The sequence below is a fragment of the Trachypithecus francoisi genome, unplaced genomic scaffold, assembly GCF_009764315.1.
Source record: "Trachypithecus francoisi isolate TF-2019V2 unplaced genomic scaffold, Tfra_2.0 Lachesis_group4, whole genome shotgun sequence".
In the NCBI taxonomy this organism is placed as follows: domain Eukaryota; kingdom Metazoa; phylum Chordata; class Mammalia; order Primates; family Cercopithecidae; genus Trachypithecus; species Trachypithecus francoisi.
The window spans coordinates 51,785,375-51,804,667 of NW_022681469.1; the positions used below are offsets into that span (position 1 = coordinate 51,785,375).

The window sequence follows — 19,293 nt, forward strand, 5'->3', positions numbered from 1 at the left end:
TTTTGGAGTTCTAGTCTCTGAAACTATAGAAAAAATTTCTATTGTTTGAAGTCACCCAGTTTGTGACACTTTGTTATGGCAACCCTAGGAAATTAATATATATCTCAAAAGTTTGTTTAAATCTGGAGTAACAAAAAGAAATAAAATAGTACAGATACAGTTGAAGCCCCTTTCATAGTCCTCCCAGTAAACTTCTTCCCTGTCTCCATGGAGGTAACCAGTATCCTTAATTTCTTATCTATCATTCCATTGCTTATTTTTATACATTTGCTATATATCTACGAATCAAGTATTTTTGCATGTTTTTATTTTTTCATTTATTGGAACAAAAATAGAAACTCCTCATTTCTTTTTTTTTGATAAGTGTGTGGGTACAATGATTTGATATGCATACACATTATGAAATGACTACCACAGTGAAGCTAATGAACACCTCTATCACCTCACAGTTACCTTTTCTGTGTACATGTATGGTGAGAACACTTACGGGCTACTGTGTCAGCAAATTTCAAGTATACAATATAGTCTAATTAACTGCAGTCACTGTGCTATACAACAGATCACAACAATTCATTCATCTTATAACTGAAGGTTTATACACCCAGCCTCTGGAAACCACCACTTTATTCTCTGTTTTTATGAATTCAACCTTTGTTTTGTTTTTGTTTTAATATATTGGTTTGTTTTTATTTTGTTCTGCTTTTTTGAGACCAGGTCTCAGTCTGTCACCCAGGCTGGAGTGCAGTGGCATAATCTCAGCTTACTGCAACCTCCATCTCCTGAGCTCAAGCCGTCCTCCCACCTCAGCCTCCTGAGTAGGGATGACAGGCATGTGCCACGCTCAGCTAATTTTTGAAATGTTTTATAGAGATGAGATCTCAAACTGGACCAGCCCAGGCTGGTCTCAAACTCCTGTGCTCAAGCAATCCACCTGTCTTGGCCTCCCAAAGTGCTGGGATTACAGGTGTGAGCCACCACACCTGGCCTGTACTGTTATTTTTTAATAGAAACCACATCACTTCATTTGTTACAGCAAATAATAAATGAGACATAATAATTCAAAAGGGCCCCAAAAAGCCTTCTCTTCCCACAAAATAACAGAAAAAATAAGCACCTCTACCACCCGAGCCTTTGGTTAATTTTTTCTGTTGATCCCTGTTCTCTCATCCACATCAGCATGCTACTTCCAAAATGGAACTTTGCCTTCAACTGTTACACGAGCTAAGATGCTGGTCCATCAACTTGCCTTCATAATGTAATGGAGGTCCCTAACTTAGCTGAGGCACCTGGACAAGAATTTGATTTCAACTTCATTCTAAGGCCCATGACTGGTTTCTTTAAAAAGGTGCAGGTGAATGAGGTAGAAAGGACAGAGACATGAGACTGAAACTAGAGAAGGATGAAGAGGATGACTCCCACGCACTATAGGACCACAGGCCTCTCAAGGCTGAAAACTCAAAGAGCAGTGTGACACCCATACAGCGGGGGAGAGCACATGCCTTCAGTTTCTCCTGCAACATGGGCCATGGGGCAAAAATCTGGATGGCAAATGTCACCATGATGAAGGCATACAGGGACCAGGGAGGGCATGAGGACAGGCAGACAGAAGCAACGATGGCCATGTTCAAGGACAATGTGACGGATACAATGGCAGCATTGGTGCCACAGTGAAAGAAGATGAGGTGGTCTAACAGCGTGAAGACTGACACAGCACAGATGGTGTCAGTGCTGACAAACTGTCAGGGTCTTCGACCCTAGCAAACAGCCATAGACAAAAGTAATGAAGACGACAGGCTCTTCAAGTCAGCCCACTGGACATGCTCACTCTACTTCCACCCTTCACCTCTATTCAAGATCAAATAAAACATATGCAGTCAGTGAAGAAGCCAGGCCAGTCCCACAAGGCCAGTAGGAGACCAGAAACCCTTTGTCCATGTAACACCAGATAACCACAAAAACATAGACACCACGCAGCTGATGGATCACCACACTCAAATATCCTAGTCCAATACTGGTATTTCTGAGCATAGATGTTTTTCTGCAGTTCTTTCAGGTCCACATAGTTATCAAGGAAGGGCTGTCACTCACATAAGGCCTTCTGCCACTTGGCCTCCTTAGTGTTAGTTACAGGTTGGCATGATTTCTTTATACACTGTCTACTGTCTTATTAATGGAGAGTAGATAGTGCATAAAGGGTATTAGGCTATTTATAAGGTCAGTAGACTATCAACCAGACTATCTAGTGGATTGAGGATATTTATTTTCTTTTTTTTGCTATTATAAATATTGCATATTTATATATTCTAGAAATATTCATTAACATGAGTCAATGTTTGTTAAGGATACATACTAGTGGAATTGCCAGGTCTTAGAAGATATATATCTTCAATTTGACAAGACAGTGACACGCTGCTATCAGAAATGACTGCCCCAATTTACAACTCACAACGATAGTATAAGGGTTCCTATTGCTCCACAGCCTCTGTGACACTTGGTATTTTCAAGCATTTCATTTTTACCATCTGATAGACAAAAGCAGATTTACCGTAAAGCAAATGAGGTTTAGGCTTCAGGACCTTTCATGTGCATGGGCCCCTTCAAAGGCCCTGTAGTTAATTTTATATGGGAAATGTTGTAATCTTTTTCTTAAAACGAGATCCACAAATTGCATAATCTTCATGCTCCACTGAAGCTAGTTACAGCCCTGCTAATGATGGATGCGAAATGTATATGGTTGTACTTACTTTTCCCTGATTACTAGTGAACTTGAACATATTTTCATATGTTAATTGGCACTTCAAGTTTTCTGTGAATTTTGCCTTTTGTTTATTGATTTGTAGGAGTTCTTGATATCTTCTGGATATTAATCTTTTTTAAGACTTAACTGGGCAAATACCTTGTTCAGTGTAGAGCTTGTCTTCACTTTCGTTGTAGTGTCTTCCATGTTTTAATTTTAATAAAGTTGGATTTGTTAATCGTTTCCTTTATTATATGCACATTTATGTGACTTGTTGAAGAAATACTTTTATTCCAGGGTTATAACAGCATACTTTTTCTTCTAAAAGTTTAAAATTTTACCTTTTCTATTTAGGCCTTTGGTCAATTGAAAAAATGTGTGTGCAATTGCTGTGAAATAGAGATCTAATTTTTTTTCATTCCACATGGATAGCCATTTGTCTCAGCACCATTTATTGAATAGTCCATCTTTTCTCTAATGCCATGTAATCTCTATTATATATCAAGTTTCAATACATGTTTCTAGGCCTTCTGTCCTGTTCCTTTGTTATGTTTATTTCCCACGGCACGAACATGTAACTGCCATAGTTACTATAGCTTGATAATAAGTCTTTATATCTGCAAAATAAGTTTCCCCATTTTTTCTTCTTCAAAGTTGTCAACAAATGTTGCATGTTCTCACTAATACGTGGGAGCCAAAAAAGTGGATCTCATGGAGAGAGAAAGTAGAATGATGGCTACCCACAGGCTGGGAAAAGTAGCAGGGAGGGGGGATGGAGAGCTGTTGATTAATGAGTACAAACGTACAGTTAAATAGAAGGAGTAAGTTCTAGTGCTTGATAACACGGTAGGGTGGCTATAGTTAACAATAAATTATTGTATAGTTCAAAATAGCTAGAAGAGAAAATTTGGAATGTTCCCAACACAGAAATGATAAATGCTTGAGGTGATAGATATCATTATTACCCTGATTTGATCATCACACATTGTATGCATATACCAAAATATCACATATACCCCATCAATATGTACAACTATTATGCATCAATTTCAAAAATTGTCTTGACTTTTCTTGGCCCTTTGTGGTTCCATACAAGTTTTAGGACAAGTTTGTCCAGTTCTATGAAAAAAAAAAAAAGAAAAGTTTTTTCATTGTAATAGCATTTATGTAATATATTAATTTGAAGAAAACATCTATATGATATTGAACTTTCACATTCATGAAGATTTATGGCTTTATGTTTTTCTTAGGTTTTGTTTTTGTCCTTTACAATGTTTTGTGATTCTCTCTATAAAGTTCATCATTATGTATCTTTAGATAAGATTTACTCTAGCCAGGCACGGTGGCTTGTGCCTGTAATCCCAGCACTTTGGGAGGTCGAGGTAGCAGGATAGCTTGAGGCCAGGAGTTGGAGACCAGCCTAGACCACATAGAAAGAACCCATCTCTACAAAATAAAATTAAAATTAAAAAATTTACTCCTGTAATCCCAGCACTTTGGGAGGCTGAGGCGGGCAGATCACGAGGTCAAAAGCTCGAGACCAGCCTGACCAACATGGTGAAATCCTGTCTCTACTAAAAATACAAAAATTAGCCGGGTGTGGTGGTGCGCACCTGTAATCCCAGCTCCTCAGGAGGCTGAGGCAGGAGAATCGCTTGAACCCGGGAGGCAGAGGTTGCAGTGAGCTGAGATCGCACCACTGCACCCCAGCCTGGGCAACAGAGTGAGACTCCATCTCAAAACAAATAAATAAATAAAATTAGCCAGGTGTGGTGGCATGTGCCTGTAGTCCAAGCTACTTGGGAGGCTGAGGCAGGAGGATCACTTGAGCCCAGGAGTTCAAGGTTTCAGGGAGCTATGACTGAGCCACTATATTCCAGTCTCAGTGACAGAGCCAGACCTTGTCTCTTAAAAATAAAAAACTAAAAGAATTTATTTCTACTTATCTTTGTAGCTTTTGTTGCTATTACCAATGATATCTTTCTTTTTATTACATTTAGTACAGGGTTATTATTAGTATATAGGAAGGCTATATACTATGTAATATATATATATAATGTAATAATTTGCCTTTGTTCAGCTTGTATCCATCAATCTTGCAAAACTCTCTTATTTGTTGTAAAATAAATCGTTTTTATGCTGATCAATAATTCTGAGTCTCTACCTTTAAGTGCAATATTTTCCAGTTCTTTCGTCAACCAAACCTAAATACAAAATTTAATCAGTGTATAGTGGTTCTGAATAAATGTGCTGTACATCTGTTAAAATAATAAAAAGCAGTATTATACAGTAGTTAAAGACATGACAAAGTTAGGCTTTCTGGATTCTAGCTGGCTTCAATAAAAGCCAATAAAAATAAAAACTTGAGATTTCACCACAAATGAAATCCCAATATATTCATTTGTAAAGTAGGAATAAAAATACTAAGCTATCTATGGTTTTTATGAGGATTAAATGGGATAAACCAAATAAAATACATTGCAAAGTTCCTAGCCCATAGTAAACACTAATTAAAGTTAGCTAATATTGATAAAAGTATGATAAGTGGCACCACACCTCATTCAATTATGCAGTTAGCACAGGTGTGAGCCAGATTTAAAAACACAGGTTAGATTAATTTCTAACAAACGCTAGTGACCTGTCCACATTCTTTTGGCATTGTCTTATATCAGACATATTTCATTGCTTGAACTGTAACTGAACCACTATTTATTGAGTCATCGTTCTGTGTTAGATTCAGTCTAGGTACTGGGCATACAGTAGTGAATTCATCAAAGTCCTTGCCTGCGTGGGGCTTTTATTTTAATGAGAAAGCCAAATATTAGCCAAGTAAATAATTGTGTATTTTAAAATTATGATGCTATGTTTTAAAAAGTACATGCAAATTAACCAAGGGACTGAAAAAATATTCTGAGAGAATGCCACAAGAGGGGCTAATTGAGATTGGGAAGTCAAAGTGGTTCTCTTTGAGAAAGTGATGTTGAAGCTGAGTAACAGTCAAACTGAGAGGGAGAGAGAAGTGCATTTAAGCAGAGGAAATGATGTCTGCAAAGAGTGGGCAAATTTGGTACTACAAGAGGCCATCATGGTGGGAGTGGAGAAAACAAAAGTAAGAGCAAGGTCGGATGAGGTTAGAGAGTTGTGCAGGGGGAGATCATGCAAAGACTTTGGAAGCCTGTTTTCCTCCATATAATCATCAGCTGCACAAAGAGGACTAGTGTGAAAAGATCATTCTGATTAATGAGTGGTAAAGAGATAGGGAGGGCTGCAAGAGGAAGCAAGAAATGCAGCAAAAGGTAAGAGTGAAGATGAAGAAAAGTGATGGCTTTGGGATGTATTTTGGAGGCATACTCAAGAGGGCTTAAGGATGGATTGGCTGCGGGTGGGGATAAGGTCTGCAAGAGGAAGTGTCAGAGATGGTTCCTGGGTCTCTGATGTGAGTAAAGGGGAATATTCTTTACTGAAATGGGGAAGACTAGAGATGGAGCAGATTTGGGAGGAAAGATCAAGAGGTCTTAATCTCAGTATGTGTTGTGTTTGAGATGCCTACGAGGCATCCAAGCAAAGATGTGGAGTAGGCAGTTAAATATGTGGACCTAGAGGGCTGGGGTTAGAAATCTGAATGTTGCTGGGAGCCATGGACTCTTATTAAGGTAAGAGGGTAGCAAGAGAGGAGAAGGAAATTCAGAACAGAATCTTAGGAAATGCCAAAGAAAGAGTTAGAGGAGAAATTGGCAAAAAGGATGAGGTGAAAAACATGTGTGTTAAAACATTTTTTTTTAGCATTTTAAGAAGAGAAGATTTTAGCCTGGCATGATGGCTGAGGCCTGTAATCCCGGCTACTTAGGAGATTAAAGCAGGAGGATCACTTCAGGCCAGGAGTTTGAGACCAGCCTGTGCAACACAGCAATACCCATCTCTAAAATGAATTAATTAGTTAAATAATTGTTTAAATAAGAAGAGGAGTTCATGAAAGAGTAGTCAGCAGGGCTAAATGCTTTTAAGTAAGATGAGAGTTGGAGGTATTCATTGTGTTTAGCAACATAGGGTGTATTGCTCTTAGGAAGAGCTGTAGTGGGGGCAGAAATTGGAATGCAAATATGGCCTGTGGCTGGGAGTTGGGTGAGTGTTCCTAATGAGGGCCTTTATCCTACCAGGAGTTAACCTATACACCACACTTTTATAGCCCATGACAGATTGCATGGAGTCATCCAGACAAAGAATACCACCACTAAGCTCTCATCGAAACAGGTTGGTAAAATGTCAAGGAGATAACCCTTGAGAAGATTCTTTTTTTTTCTTTAAGTCCACGTGCGCATCGCTGTGCAAATCTCTGCAAACCAATGAAATTACATACACACAAGTGCAATGGGTGGTTTAATCTCACAAGGAACTTGAGGAAGCAATTTTCATCATCACTTCTGCTGATCAAAGTCTCAAAGGTCAAGACCACATTGCAGTCTTTTCATTGTTGTAAAAGTTAATGAAAGTTAATTATTAAAGCTGACAGAAAGGTAATTTGTCCTCTGTCTTACATAACCCATATATAGACATCCCTATGCATATGGATGCACACAGAGCCTGTAGACCTGAGTGGATGGACACTGCCTCTTAGAACTAGAACTTAGAGCTTTATCTTGAAAATATATCACTGTTGCTGAAGCTCCTCACTGAGTAGGTGTCAGGTAGGAACCAAATTTATGATTGTTATATTCAAACTGGTTTTCTGTTCCTTGAGAATGGTATTTTTTCTGATCAAAGCCTATTTAGGAGTTATTATTATGTTCTTGAGTTTATTCCATGTGTGTGAATATTTTGAATGAATCCACTAATAAGCTATGTAAGTATGTCTGGAGCGCTAGCAATGTGGAATAAATATTTAAGTAGACTTTAATTTAACAAGTAAATGGTTGTAAGCATCATTAAGTCTTAAACAGTCTTTTCAAAGATATTAGTGTTCTTGTTTTAATTATTCAGATAATTGCTTTAATTCTCCACTCAAATCTGACTTTATAGATAGATTATCTGCTCTGAGGGTTGGGGGCATAAAAAAGCAAGCTTTAAGAAAATAGTTTCTCCAGGAGACAGAATCACCTACTAGAAAGGATTCAGAAAGGCCATCTGGTCCCAGCCAGGCATAGGGGCATGTACCTATAGTCCTAGCTACTCAAGAGGCTAAGGCAGGAGAATAGCTTAGCCTAAGAGTTCGAGGTCAGCGTAGGCAACATGGCAACACCTTGTCTCTTAAAAAAAAAAAAAAAAAAGAGGGTGGGGGGACATCTGGTCTAGAAGTGAGAAATTTATCTAGATATCCTAGAAAGTCCAAGACTAAGGGAAACAGGGAGAGAAGAAAAGGCAACGAGAGTAAGGATAGAGAATGGAAAGAGAAGAGAGATGGGGAGAAAATGGTTACTGGAAAGTAGCAGAGTGCCCTATGCCACAAGTAGTATAATATAATATAATATACTTAGTAATATATGGGTACTTATCCCATACATTACTAACTCTACCAAGATAAAATCGATTTTATTCTTTAAAATGTCAGGAAAAGATTATACAACTTTCTTTATATATGCAAGTGAGGAACAATTTATCAAATGATTGGACTAAATAATTATCTTTTCTGAAGAAAGTCATTTGGAAAAATTGTGTCATGAAATTTGACTGCATAAACATCATTCCTTTTTTTTTTTTCTGAGATGGATTCTCATTCTGTCGCCCAGGCTGGAGTGCAGTGGCACAATCTCTGCTTATTGCAACCTCTGCCTCCCAGGTTCAAGTAATTCTCCTGCCTCAGCCTCCCAAGTAGCTGATACTACAGGCACACTCCACTGTGCCTGGCTGATTTTTTATTTTTTTATTTTTTTATTTTTTTATTTTTAGTAGGGACAGGGTTTCGCCATGTTGGCCAGGCTGATCTCGAACTCCTGACCTCAGGTGATCTGCCCACCTCAGTCTCCCAAAGTGCTGGGATTACAGGCACGTGCCACCTCATCTGACGAAGGATTATTCCTAATGAAAAATTAGGAAGCAACTAATTTGATTTCAGAAACAAGTAAAATGTGGTAACACAATACATACTTTGCCTTCTCCCTCTGGATAAGGGAATAAGTAAGTATATAAAGAAATGAACAAATGTTTAATACCTCCTAAACAGCTCATATTAGACTAAGAAACAAAATCGTTCAGAAAATGAGAATGAACATTTTTCAATTACAAGAATAAATGTGTAATAACACATTCTAGCTCTTCTCTACAATAAAGGTCTTTGATTCTCCAAGGAGAAAAGAAGAGCCTCCTCTAGCCTCTGTGTCACTTTGTTGAGAAGCAGCGGGGAGAATAAAGCAAGTCACCTCAAGGAGATTGGGCCCCAGGCCACGAGGCTCATGTTTTGTGTTATGGATATTGAGTATAGGAGTGTGAGGCTTTCGTGCTCAAAAGCAAGGACCCTGAAGGTGCCTCACCTTGTTCTTTTGCCTTGTCTCTCTTGGGGATAGGGGCTATGCCCCCTGACATTCAATATGTAGCGGAGAAGAACATGTAGTGGAGACAGTCAGTTATTCACAAGATGTGGCTTCTCATCCTGGCTCTGGAAAGTTGAGAAAGTCATTTATCTTCTCTCATCTCAATTTCTTCATCTGTAAATTAGCGATAATATAGCCTATCTTCTCTGCCTCCATCACACAGAAACACTCAAGGAAGAAAAGTGAAAGTGCTCAGAAAATCTCAGCGCCTTATAGAAACGGCCAGGGATTCTCTTTTGCCTTCTGTGAGCCTCCTGGGTGTGAAACCCCTTGCTATGGTGCATCCCAACATTTCTCTAATGGTTTAGCCTATGGGCCAACAAAGCCTTCTGTTTCAGTGTTTGGAATTCTCACTATCCTTTGACATGATTTGCTTACTCCCCACTGCTTTGTCATCACCCCTGCCAAACCTATCTGTTCTTGAAATTCTAACCCAAGACTCAGAGTTCCTTCACAAAACCTTACCTAACTCCAACCCACATTTACATCCCTTCTTCCAATTTATCATCTGCACCAATTATTGTGGGCACGTCTCCTGTGTATGTGAACTTTGGTGTTTAGGACTACATCATTTATATATATTTTGCTCATAGTTCAGTTTATTTCAACAAACTTTCTTGTATACTTACTGTGTCATAGGACCTATGCAAAAGGGGAAAAAATGGTTAAGATTTGGGCCTTGCCCTTGAAAAACTCAGTCTTAAAGGGAAGAGAAACATAAACAAATAATGACCATACCGTATGACATGGAATAGACACACATACAAGGTACTTACAAGAACGAGATGATTAACTCTATCCAGGGATTTCATGAAGGCTTTACATCATTTTCTTATCTTCTACAACTGTGCTGGGAACTGAGTTCCTGACAAATAATAGGCTAATACATGTTTGTTGAAGGAATGAAGAAATGAATCAATGGTCAGCTGAGTTGTTTTGTTTTGTTTTGTTTTTAGAGACAGGGTCTCTTTATATTGGCCAGGCTGGTCTTGAACTCCTGGCCTCAAGGAGTCCTCCCACCTCAGCCTCCCAACGTGCCAAGATTACAGGCATGAGCCACTGCGCCCCGCTGTGCTGAGTATTTTTAAGAATGAATTGGAATCCACCAGGTATTGGAGAAGAAGAACACAAAGGACGTCATGTGTACAAAGACACGGAATTGTTAAATATTATAGTGTATTAGGAACCTGCTGCAATTGTGAAGGAGGAGTGAAGAAGCTTGTGAGATAGACCAGAGCCAAAACATGAAGGGCCTTGTATGCCATTCTAGGAAGCTCAGATAGATAGATTATTTTAAAACTATGTTAAAACAAACTGGGATAAAAATGGAAAACTGCTACTTCTAAAGATAAGCTCAGAGTAAACATAAAGTCATAGAAAAGTTGGCAGCACTAGCATTTTCCAACAGTTTCCAGCTGACTTTTGTCATGTGGACCAGTTGTAAATTCAGTCTAAACAGTCAATATTAAACTCACTCCTGAGACTGCTACCTATGAACTTAAGGCTAAGAAGTCTCCCTTTGTATACCCTACTTTCAGTTTTGAGAACAGCCCTAGAAGGAAAATAATGGTCTTCTCCTTTTGCTATTAGAAAATTGAAGGGTTGAACTGGGTGCTCACACCTATAATCCCAGCATTTTGGGAGGCCAAGGCAGGCGGATCACTTGAGGCCAGGAATTCGAGACCAGCCTGGCCAACATGGCGAAACTCCATCTCTACTAAAAATACAAAAAATTAGCTGGGTGTGGTAACGGGTGCCTGTAGTCCCAGCTACTTGGGAGGCTGAAGCTGGGGAATCACTTGAACCTGGGAGGCGGAGGTTGTAGTGAGCCGAAATCGCGCCACTGCACTCCAGCCTCCAGCCTCCAGCCTGGGTTACAGAGCAAGACTCTGTCTCAAAAAAAAAAAAAAAAAAAAAAAAAAAAAAAAAGAGAAAGAAAAGAAAGAAAAGAAAATTGAAGGCTTGAATCACTGGCTCATAGCAAACATAGTTAAGATATGGCAAGGCAAGGACTTGAAACCTGGTATGCTTAGTTACCAAAGTCTCACTCTTTTCTGTTGTACCTCCCAATTAAATTAGATTTGCCTTCCTTCTTCAGCATCTTGGGCAATGTAGTAATATAATTGATGAAAAATAATAGTCACAATTATTGCTCACTTCAGCCTCTGACCCTTCCTGAGCTCTCTTAACCAACCTCAGTGCTGAGACCCCTTCCCTCCAATCACCACTCCGGCCCTCTCCCATTCTGATGCCATCATCTCCCTGTTTCCATCCAGCCTTGTACTAACCAGAATGTGGAGCTTCTTGTGTGCTTGATTTCTGATTCCTCTGGCTGCTGATGGAGATCCCTCTGAAGGTGTTCACTGGAGCAATTATTCTGCTTGTCCTCCCATCTCTCACCCGCTCCCCCAAGTACAGTTATCAGGACACTGCTGTATTTCCCATTGTCCAAGGACTAATTCATGAAATAGGGCTGGCTTACCTCTGGTTTTGCACTGACTGGCTCAGAGATATTTTGAGATCCCTGAGGTGAGTCATGTTTTCAGCAGATTTCAGGCACAGTGTGGCATTTTCAGCGATGTCTCCATGAAGGCCTTCCTCAGCTTGAACAGCTATGGAGAGGTGATGCTACTAGGAGCTGCCTTGTCCAAGAGTGGAGGCATCTAATGTGACTGCGGAGGGGCTGGGAAGTGTTCTGCACCCTTGCTTGTCTGCTGATTTCAAATGACCACTAATTAAAGGCAAATCCTAGCACTGCTCATCAGCATCTTGGTTCAAATTAGCTGTTTCCCAGCAAAAGGGCAGACCTCTGAAAGACTAAAACACAGAATAGACAAACACTGAGTGGAAAGGTCAGGGTCGTAAGACACTTCTCAGCAGAGTAGGGCAGGCAGAGTGGAGGTTCTTGTAACTGGAGGCCAGGCTGCAGGTTGGAAATGGGTGGAACTTGGAGGGGTGGGGAGGTATATACATGACAATCCCTAGAAACATCAAAAAGTTGTTAATACATGGGAATAGTTAAACTAAGAAACTGAACTTCAGAAATTAATCCCAGGATTAAATTTCTGCTCAAAAAGAAAAAAAAAAAAAAGCAGAGAACAATAATATGTATGACTAAGCCACAGCACCATGATATGTAGGTATATGAATGTCTACGTGTGTGTCTATGTATGTTATATATAGATATAGATATAGATATAACATATATATAGTTATATATATATATATATATCATAAAGGCCAAAAAATAAATAAAAAGCAAATCATAGGAAAGCAAATCATAGGGAAGCAAATAAACGTGGAAATATATACAAATAAGGCTTGGGATTCTACAATTAGTAAGAGGAAGGGACCCTGAGAATGAATTTCAATCCCCAAATCCGCTGACACCCTAAGGACCCAGAGATCCATGAAGATAGAACATGAAAAGGCTTACATTAATATGGGCGTAATATTTGAAATTGGAATTGTGATTCTAGGAACCAGAAAAAAGTGTTTTCCAAGAATTTCTGGCAAAAACGTAACTTGTTCGGGTGAAAAAAAAGTTAAAAAAAATCTCTTTTGAATTCCTAATTAAAGATGAGCCAAGATCGCATCACTGCACTCCAGCCTGGGTGACAGAGCAAGACTCTGTCTAAAAAAAAAAAAAAAGGTCATGCTCAAGAATCTCAGAAACGATGACATGGAGAATGTCATTAATTTATGACTATCTGGAACATCTCTTCAGCAGAGGCACCATTGGTTCAGAGGCCCACATAGTATATTACACATGGAGGCATAGCTTTTGGAAGTGGGGATGGGTGCAAGGGGAAAACAGAAAGGCTGGAATGTGGCCCTCAAGATTTCTCTCTAAAGTCTGGAAAGATTTCTTTTCTTTTTTTTTTTTTTTTTTTTTTTTTTGAGATGGAGTCTCGCTCTGTCATCCAGGCTGGAGTGCAGGGACATGATCTCAGCTCACTGCAACCTCTGCCTCCCGGGTTCGAGCAATTCTCCTGTCTCAGCCTCCTGAGTAGCTGGGATTACAGGTGCCCACCACTATGCCTGGCTAATTTTTGTATTTTTAGTAGAGACAAGGTTTCACTGTATTGGCCAGGCTGGTCTTGAATCCCTGACCTCAAGTGATCCTCCCGCCTCAGCCTCCCAAAGTGCTGGGATTACAGGCATGAGCCACCACACCTGGCCAGAAAGATTTCTTAAGCTTCCCTGATTCCTGCCCTGAGCAGTCCCCTTGCAGGCAGTGCTTGGGTGTGAGGAGGAGGCTTTTGCTGGCAGGACAGCCAGAGTTCAGGCTCTTGATCCAGCAGGAGGTATAAGAAAGCCTGCTAAAGAGACAGCCACAGCCATCCTCAGAGAAGGAAGCTGATTAGAAATGAAGTTGTATTTCTCACATCACTGTCATCGGCAAAAAAAATTAAAATAAAAAATAAAAAAATACAACAGCCAAAAGAATATAAGTACCTTCAAGATCTTTTTTAGGGAAAATAACTAATAAATTTCTGTGAACTCCTTGAGGAAAGCATGAGTAAAGCAAGCAAAGAAGAATATTTTTTTTTTCTGTCCCCCATAGCAGCATCTGACAGAAGTACAAATACACAGTGCTGAAGTCTTCTTCATCCTAAGGTTTGTTCCTTCAAAGGGTTAAGGCTGTTCTTATAAGATATTCCACATACCCTTTATGAGAAATCCAAGATATTAGAAGTGAATGACCATGGATTAGATCTTATTTATTAATGCTCCAACCATGTTGTTGATAATCAGCAAAAAAAAAAAAAAAGACAAAAATCTATGCTCTGCACAGCAATGCACAAGTCACCTCCACTTCGTGAGCAAGTTCTTCTGACAATGGGAAGTACTATCTAGTTAGTGGGATTTGACCCCTGAAGTGTGGATGGAGAGATGGAAGAGGGAATGGAAACAAAAGAGAAAACAAGTACTTGGAAGTGGCAGGGGAGGAGAGGCCCAGAAAGAATAGCAAAGGAGGATCTAAATGTCATAAGCGAGGCCCTGGTGGTGCACCTGTCAGCTACTTGGGAGGCTGAGGCTGAAGGATTGCTTAAGCCCAGGAGTTTGAGGCCAGCCTGGGCAACATATGAAAGATCCCTGCCTCTACTGAAATATTTTTAAAATTAGCAGGGCATAGTGGCCCACACCTGAGGTCCCAGCTACTCAGGAGACAGGAGGACTGCTTGAGTCTAGGAGTTAAGAGGCCATAGTGAGCTGTGATTACACCACTGCACTCTATCCCAAGCGACAGTGAGAGTCTGTCTCTAATAATAATAATAATAATAATGGAGTCATAACTGAGCTCAAAGGAACTCAAATGCTGGAGGTCAAGCCAGAGATTTGGGGCAGAAGCAGTACATTGTGGTCAGAAGTGAGCACAGAGGAATTTAGAGGAAACTAGAAAATGGGGTGGGAGAGAAAAATGGGTGATCAAAGAGAGGTCAAGTGGGGCCAGCAGTAGAGACCAGCATCTGATTCCTGGTTATAACTTGAGTTCTGCAAACATACTGAAAATCCCTTAAGGTATGTGAGGGCACGGTGTAACAATATACTATCTAGTGTGAGATAATTAATCACTGTGATTGAAGTTGAGGAACAAAACTTGGGCATTATGAGTAGTAATACAGAACAAGATTAGATGGAAAAACGCTAGCAGTTAGTTGCAATGTTCTTCAATTATGTTCATATCAAACAGTAGAGAAGCTGCATAACATAGAAAAGATAGCAAAGAAGTCTGAAAATGCAGGTACTGTTTCTGCCATTTTATAAGCTGTATGTCCCAAGAAAAAGTATTTCCATTTTAGTGTGGGTTTGGGGTGTGTGTGATTACTTTATCATTTGTAAGAATAAAATAATAATAACAAAATAATAAGAGTAACTGCCTCAAATAATTATGAAGGCTAACTTGGCAATGTGCATTTAAACATGCTGTAAAATTGATCTTTTAAGGATAACAGAAATAGGATTAAGAATAAAAAACTTAAACATCTTGTGTAGAAAATGCTAATAATTAAAATAATAGCTACCATGTAGTAAATGCCTATAGCATATTGTATGTAAGCTAGATGCTTTGGAAACCTTATTTACTCTTCACAATCACCTGAAACTTGAATATCTTTATCCCCATTATACAGGGAAGACTCAGAGAGCTTAAGGAACTCGCCCAGGATCATTCCTTTAAAAAGATCTTATTACTCACAAATGAAGTAACCAAATAATATTTAGTTTGTTTCATAGTTTTCTTAACTATAAATTGTAAAACTCTAACTCCCAGAAACAATAAGGAAATAACTGAAATAGGCAATACCTTTGAATTTCACAATTTTTTAACATTTTACAAGGTAAAAAAATCAAATTTTAAAATTCTGATGGGTAAATTGGAACAGACTGGACTGGAGTTAGAGGCAATAAATAAACTTTAAATATAATCTGTCCCAGCACTTCAATGCCTTAACTTTGGAAATATTTCTGGGGAAAAAAAGTTGATAAAGTATCTTGCCTTGTAAGTAAAAAATTGACTAAATGATTCATAAACTGAGTCAATTTTGTTACTTTTTGGCAAATTAAAAAATAAAACAAAAGCTTCTTGTTTACTTACCTAAAAGAGCCATGGCCAGCTCACTGGAATAAAATATCGCTGTCACAAAACACAATCTAGGTCCCTTAATCCTGCCTTTTTTGATCTTAAAAGATGGTAACATTCAGTTCGGAGCTCACTCATCTGTAAATTGCATCACATTATCTCTGAGTTATTTAAGAAGCAAGCTCTGTTTGGTTTCAGGCATTTTTAACCTGCTAAAGGCAAGAAGAAGTGTTCACCACATAGTTCCCAAGGTCTTCAACTTGCCACAGCCAACAGAAAAATCAAAATGATTGAACCCTTTGGGAATCAGTATATTGTGGCCAGGCCGGTGTATTCTACAAATGCTTTTGAGGAAAATCATAAAAAGAGGGACAGACATCATAAGACATTTCTGGATCATCTCAAAGTGTGTCTTAGGTAAGATCTTTTTTAAGGTATAGGCATTAGGAATATATTTTTGAAGCACTTTCACCTACATTTTCTAACTTTCCAACTCTCCTTTCTGGCTCTAATTCACAGCCTACAGTCCTTTCCTCTTTGGTTTCCAAACCTCCTACTCCCTGCCAGAGTTGGAAAGGTAGTGTTTAAAATGAACCCTGTCTTGGCTTATCAACACAGTCTTTCCAAATCAGACAACAAACAGATGGGGACAGAGGAAAATTCTCATTTGAAATATTACATGATTCAAGCTGAGGATGACAAATAGGTCTATTACGGTTAAAGAAAAGCAAGCATTTTAAAAAATCCTTTGTTGGTGACCAGAGAGCAGCTGATTATGGGTAAAGAATGTTACTGGGAGTGAAATTACTAGTTTAATCTTTAGCAAATTACCATCTTTACCAATTTCCCACCGACAGTTAGGTACTAAACTTAAAATTTGATATTAATTGACTGACCTGTGGCTTTCCATGTTTTCAGCTGTTCCCCACAAAAGGCCAAGAGAATTGTCCTCTCTTTGTTCCCCATAGCATCTTGGTTGCCAGGATATCGGCTTAAGGAATGGTTGCTCAGTGATATTGTTTCTGGTATCAGCACAGGGATTGTGTCCATACTACAAGGTACATTTTTTAAATGTATAATTTATATACCATAAAATTCATCCTTTGAATGTGTACAGCTCAGGGGCTTTTCATATATTCACTAGGTTGTGCATCTGTCACCACTATCCAATTCTGGAACATTTTCACCACCAACAACCCCTAAAAATCGCTTACCCATTAACTTCACATCCCCCTCTACCCTTTCTTTATGGATTTGCCTATTCTGGATATTTCATGTGAATGAAATAATACAATATATGGCACTTTGTGTCTAGTTTCTTTCACTCACTGTAATGTTTTCAAGGTTGATCCATATTGTAGCATGTATTGGTACTCCATTCCATTTTGTGGACAAATAAGAATTCTATTGTATGGACATATCACAATTTTTTAATCTACTCATTGGTTGATGAACATTTCAGTTGTTTCCACTTGGGGGCTATTATGAGTAATGCTATTTGAACATTTGTGTACAAATTTTTGTGTGAACATGCTTCAGTTTTCTTGGGTATGTCACTAGGAGTATAATTGCTGGATCATATGGTAACTCTACATTTAATCATTTGTGGAATTGCTAACTTATTTTCTAAGGTAGCTATGCCGTTTTACATTTCCACTAGCAGTGTATGAGGGTTCAAATTTCTCCATATCATCAACACTTGTTATTGTCCATCTTTTTTCTTTTAGCTATCCCAGTGAGTATGAAGTGGCATCTCATTGTGGTTTTCATTTGCATTTCTCTAATGACTAACAATATTGAATATTTTTTCATGTGTTTATTGGCCATTTGTATATCTTTTGAAAAAGGTCTATTCAAATTTTTTACCCATTTTTAAATTGGGTTATTTGTCTTTTTGTTGTGGAGTTGTAAGTGTTGTTTCTATATTCTGGATACCAGACCCTTGTCAGATACACAATTTGCAAATAACTTTTTCATTCTGTGAATTATTGGTTAACTTTCTTGATAGTATCCTTTGAAGTACACATTTTTAAACAGTGATTAAGTCCAATGTATCTGTTTCTTCACTGGTTGCTTATGCCAGGGGTCCCTAATCCCCGGGCCACAGACCGGTACAGGTCCATAGCCTGTTAGGAACCGGGTCACGCAGCAGGAGGTGAGTGGCACACGAGCAAGTGAAGCTTCAACTGTATTTACAGCCACTCCTCATTGCTCTCATTACCTCCTGAGCTCTACCTCCTGTTAGATCAGCAGCAACATTATATTCTCATAGGAGTGCAAACCCTATCGTGAACTGTGCATGCAAGGGATCTAGGTTGCATGCTCCTTATGAGAATCTAATGCCTGATGATCTGTCACGGTCTCCCATCACCCCCAGATAGGACCATCTAGTTGCAGGAAAACAAGCTCAGGGCTCCCACTGATTCTACATTATGGTGAGTTGTATAATTATTTCATTATATATTACAATGTAATAATAATAGAAATAAAGTGCACAAAAAATGTAATACACTTGAGTCATCCCAAAACCATCTCCCCTTCCCTAGTCAGTGGAAAAATTATCTTCCATAAAACCAATCCCTGGTGCCAAAAAGTTGGAGACTGCTGGTTTATGCCATAGATGTCATTTCTAAGAAACCATTGATGAATCCAAGGTCATAAAGATTTATACCTGTGCTTTCTTCTAAGAGTTTTATAGTTTTAGTTCTTACATTTACATCTTTAATATATTTTGAATTAATGAGGTAACTTATTTTTAGGGTCCAATCCTAAATACCGTAAGAACCAAATGAGAATGTCTTTGATTCCTCTTGTACAAAATAAGGACTCTGCTGCTTGTGTGTTTATAGGTTTAGCATTTGCTCTGCTGGTCACCATCCCCCCAGGCTATGGGTTGTATGCAGCCTTTTTCCCAACTATAATCTACCTTTTCTTCGGCACTTCCAAACACATATCTGCAGGTAAGTCAGTTACTGAGCTGATTAATGCTCACATTGTTTTTTCTTTATGAATTTTATTAGCCATACATTGTATCAATTCCAAATTGCACATAATCCAGGAGAAGATTCATGGTCTCTTGTGAAAATTAGGACCAGGGTTTGAGAAGGAGGGCAGGGTCACAGATGGCAGTCATTTTATTTATTTATTTATTTATTTTATTTTATTTTTTGAGATGGAGTTTTGCTCTTATTGCCCAGGTCCTTGGAGTGCAATGGTGTGATCTCGGCTCACTACAACCTCTGCCTCCCGGGTTCAAGCGATTCTCCTGCCTCAGCCTCTCAAGTAGCTGGGAATACAAGTGTGCGCCACCACGCCCGGCTAATTTTTTGTATTTTTAGTAGAGACGGGGTTTCTCCATGTTGGTCAGGCTGGTCTCGAACTCCCAACCTCAGATGATCCACCTGCCTCAGCCTCTCAAAGTGCTGGGATTACAGGCATGAGCCATC

The 19,293-nt window shown here is 39.0% G+C and overlaps 1 protein-coding gene and 1 pseudogene across 4 annotated transcripts in view; one reads left to right on the forward strand and one right to left on the reverse strand.

The window, feature by feature from the left end:
• SLC26A3 (solute carrier family 26 member 3) overlaps positions 1-19,293 on the forward strand; it is a 66,243-nt gene that overhangs the window by 21,135 nt on the left and 25,815 nt on the right. The window contains exons 1-4 of one of the 4 annotated variants that reach the window (XM_033194632.1): positions 6,949-6,988; positions 16,046-16,264; positions 16,766-16,905; positions 18,697-18,807. In XM_033194632.1, coding sequence (XP_033050523.1) covers positions 16,134-16,264; positions 16,766-16,905; positions 18,697-18,807 — 382 coding nt within the window. In that variant the 5' untranslated portion in view covers positions 6,949-6,988; positions 16,046-16,133. Of the gene's footprint in view, positions 1-6,948; positions 6,989-7,280; positions 7,423-16,045; positions 16,265-16,765; positions 16,906-18,696; positions 18,808-19,293 lie in introns of those variants that run through there. The other 3 variants (XM_033194631.1, XM_033194630.1, XM_033194633.1) reach the window with 3 other exon arrangements.
• On the reverse strand, positions 1,274-9,253 carry LOC117072137 (annotated as a pseudogene).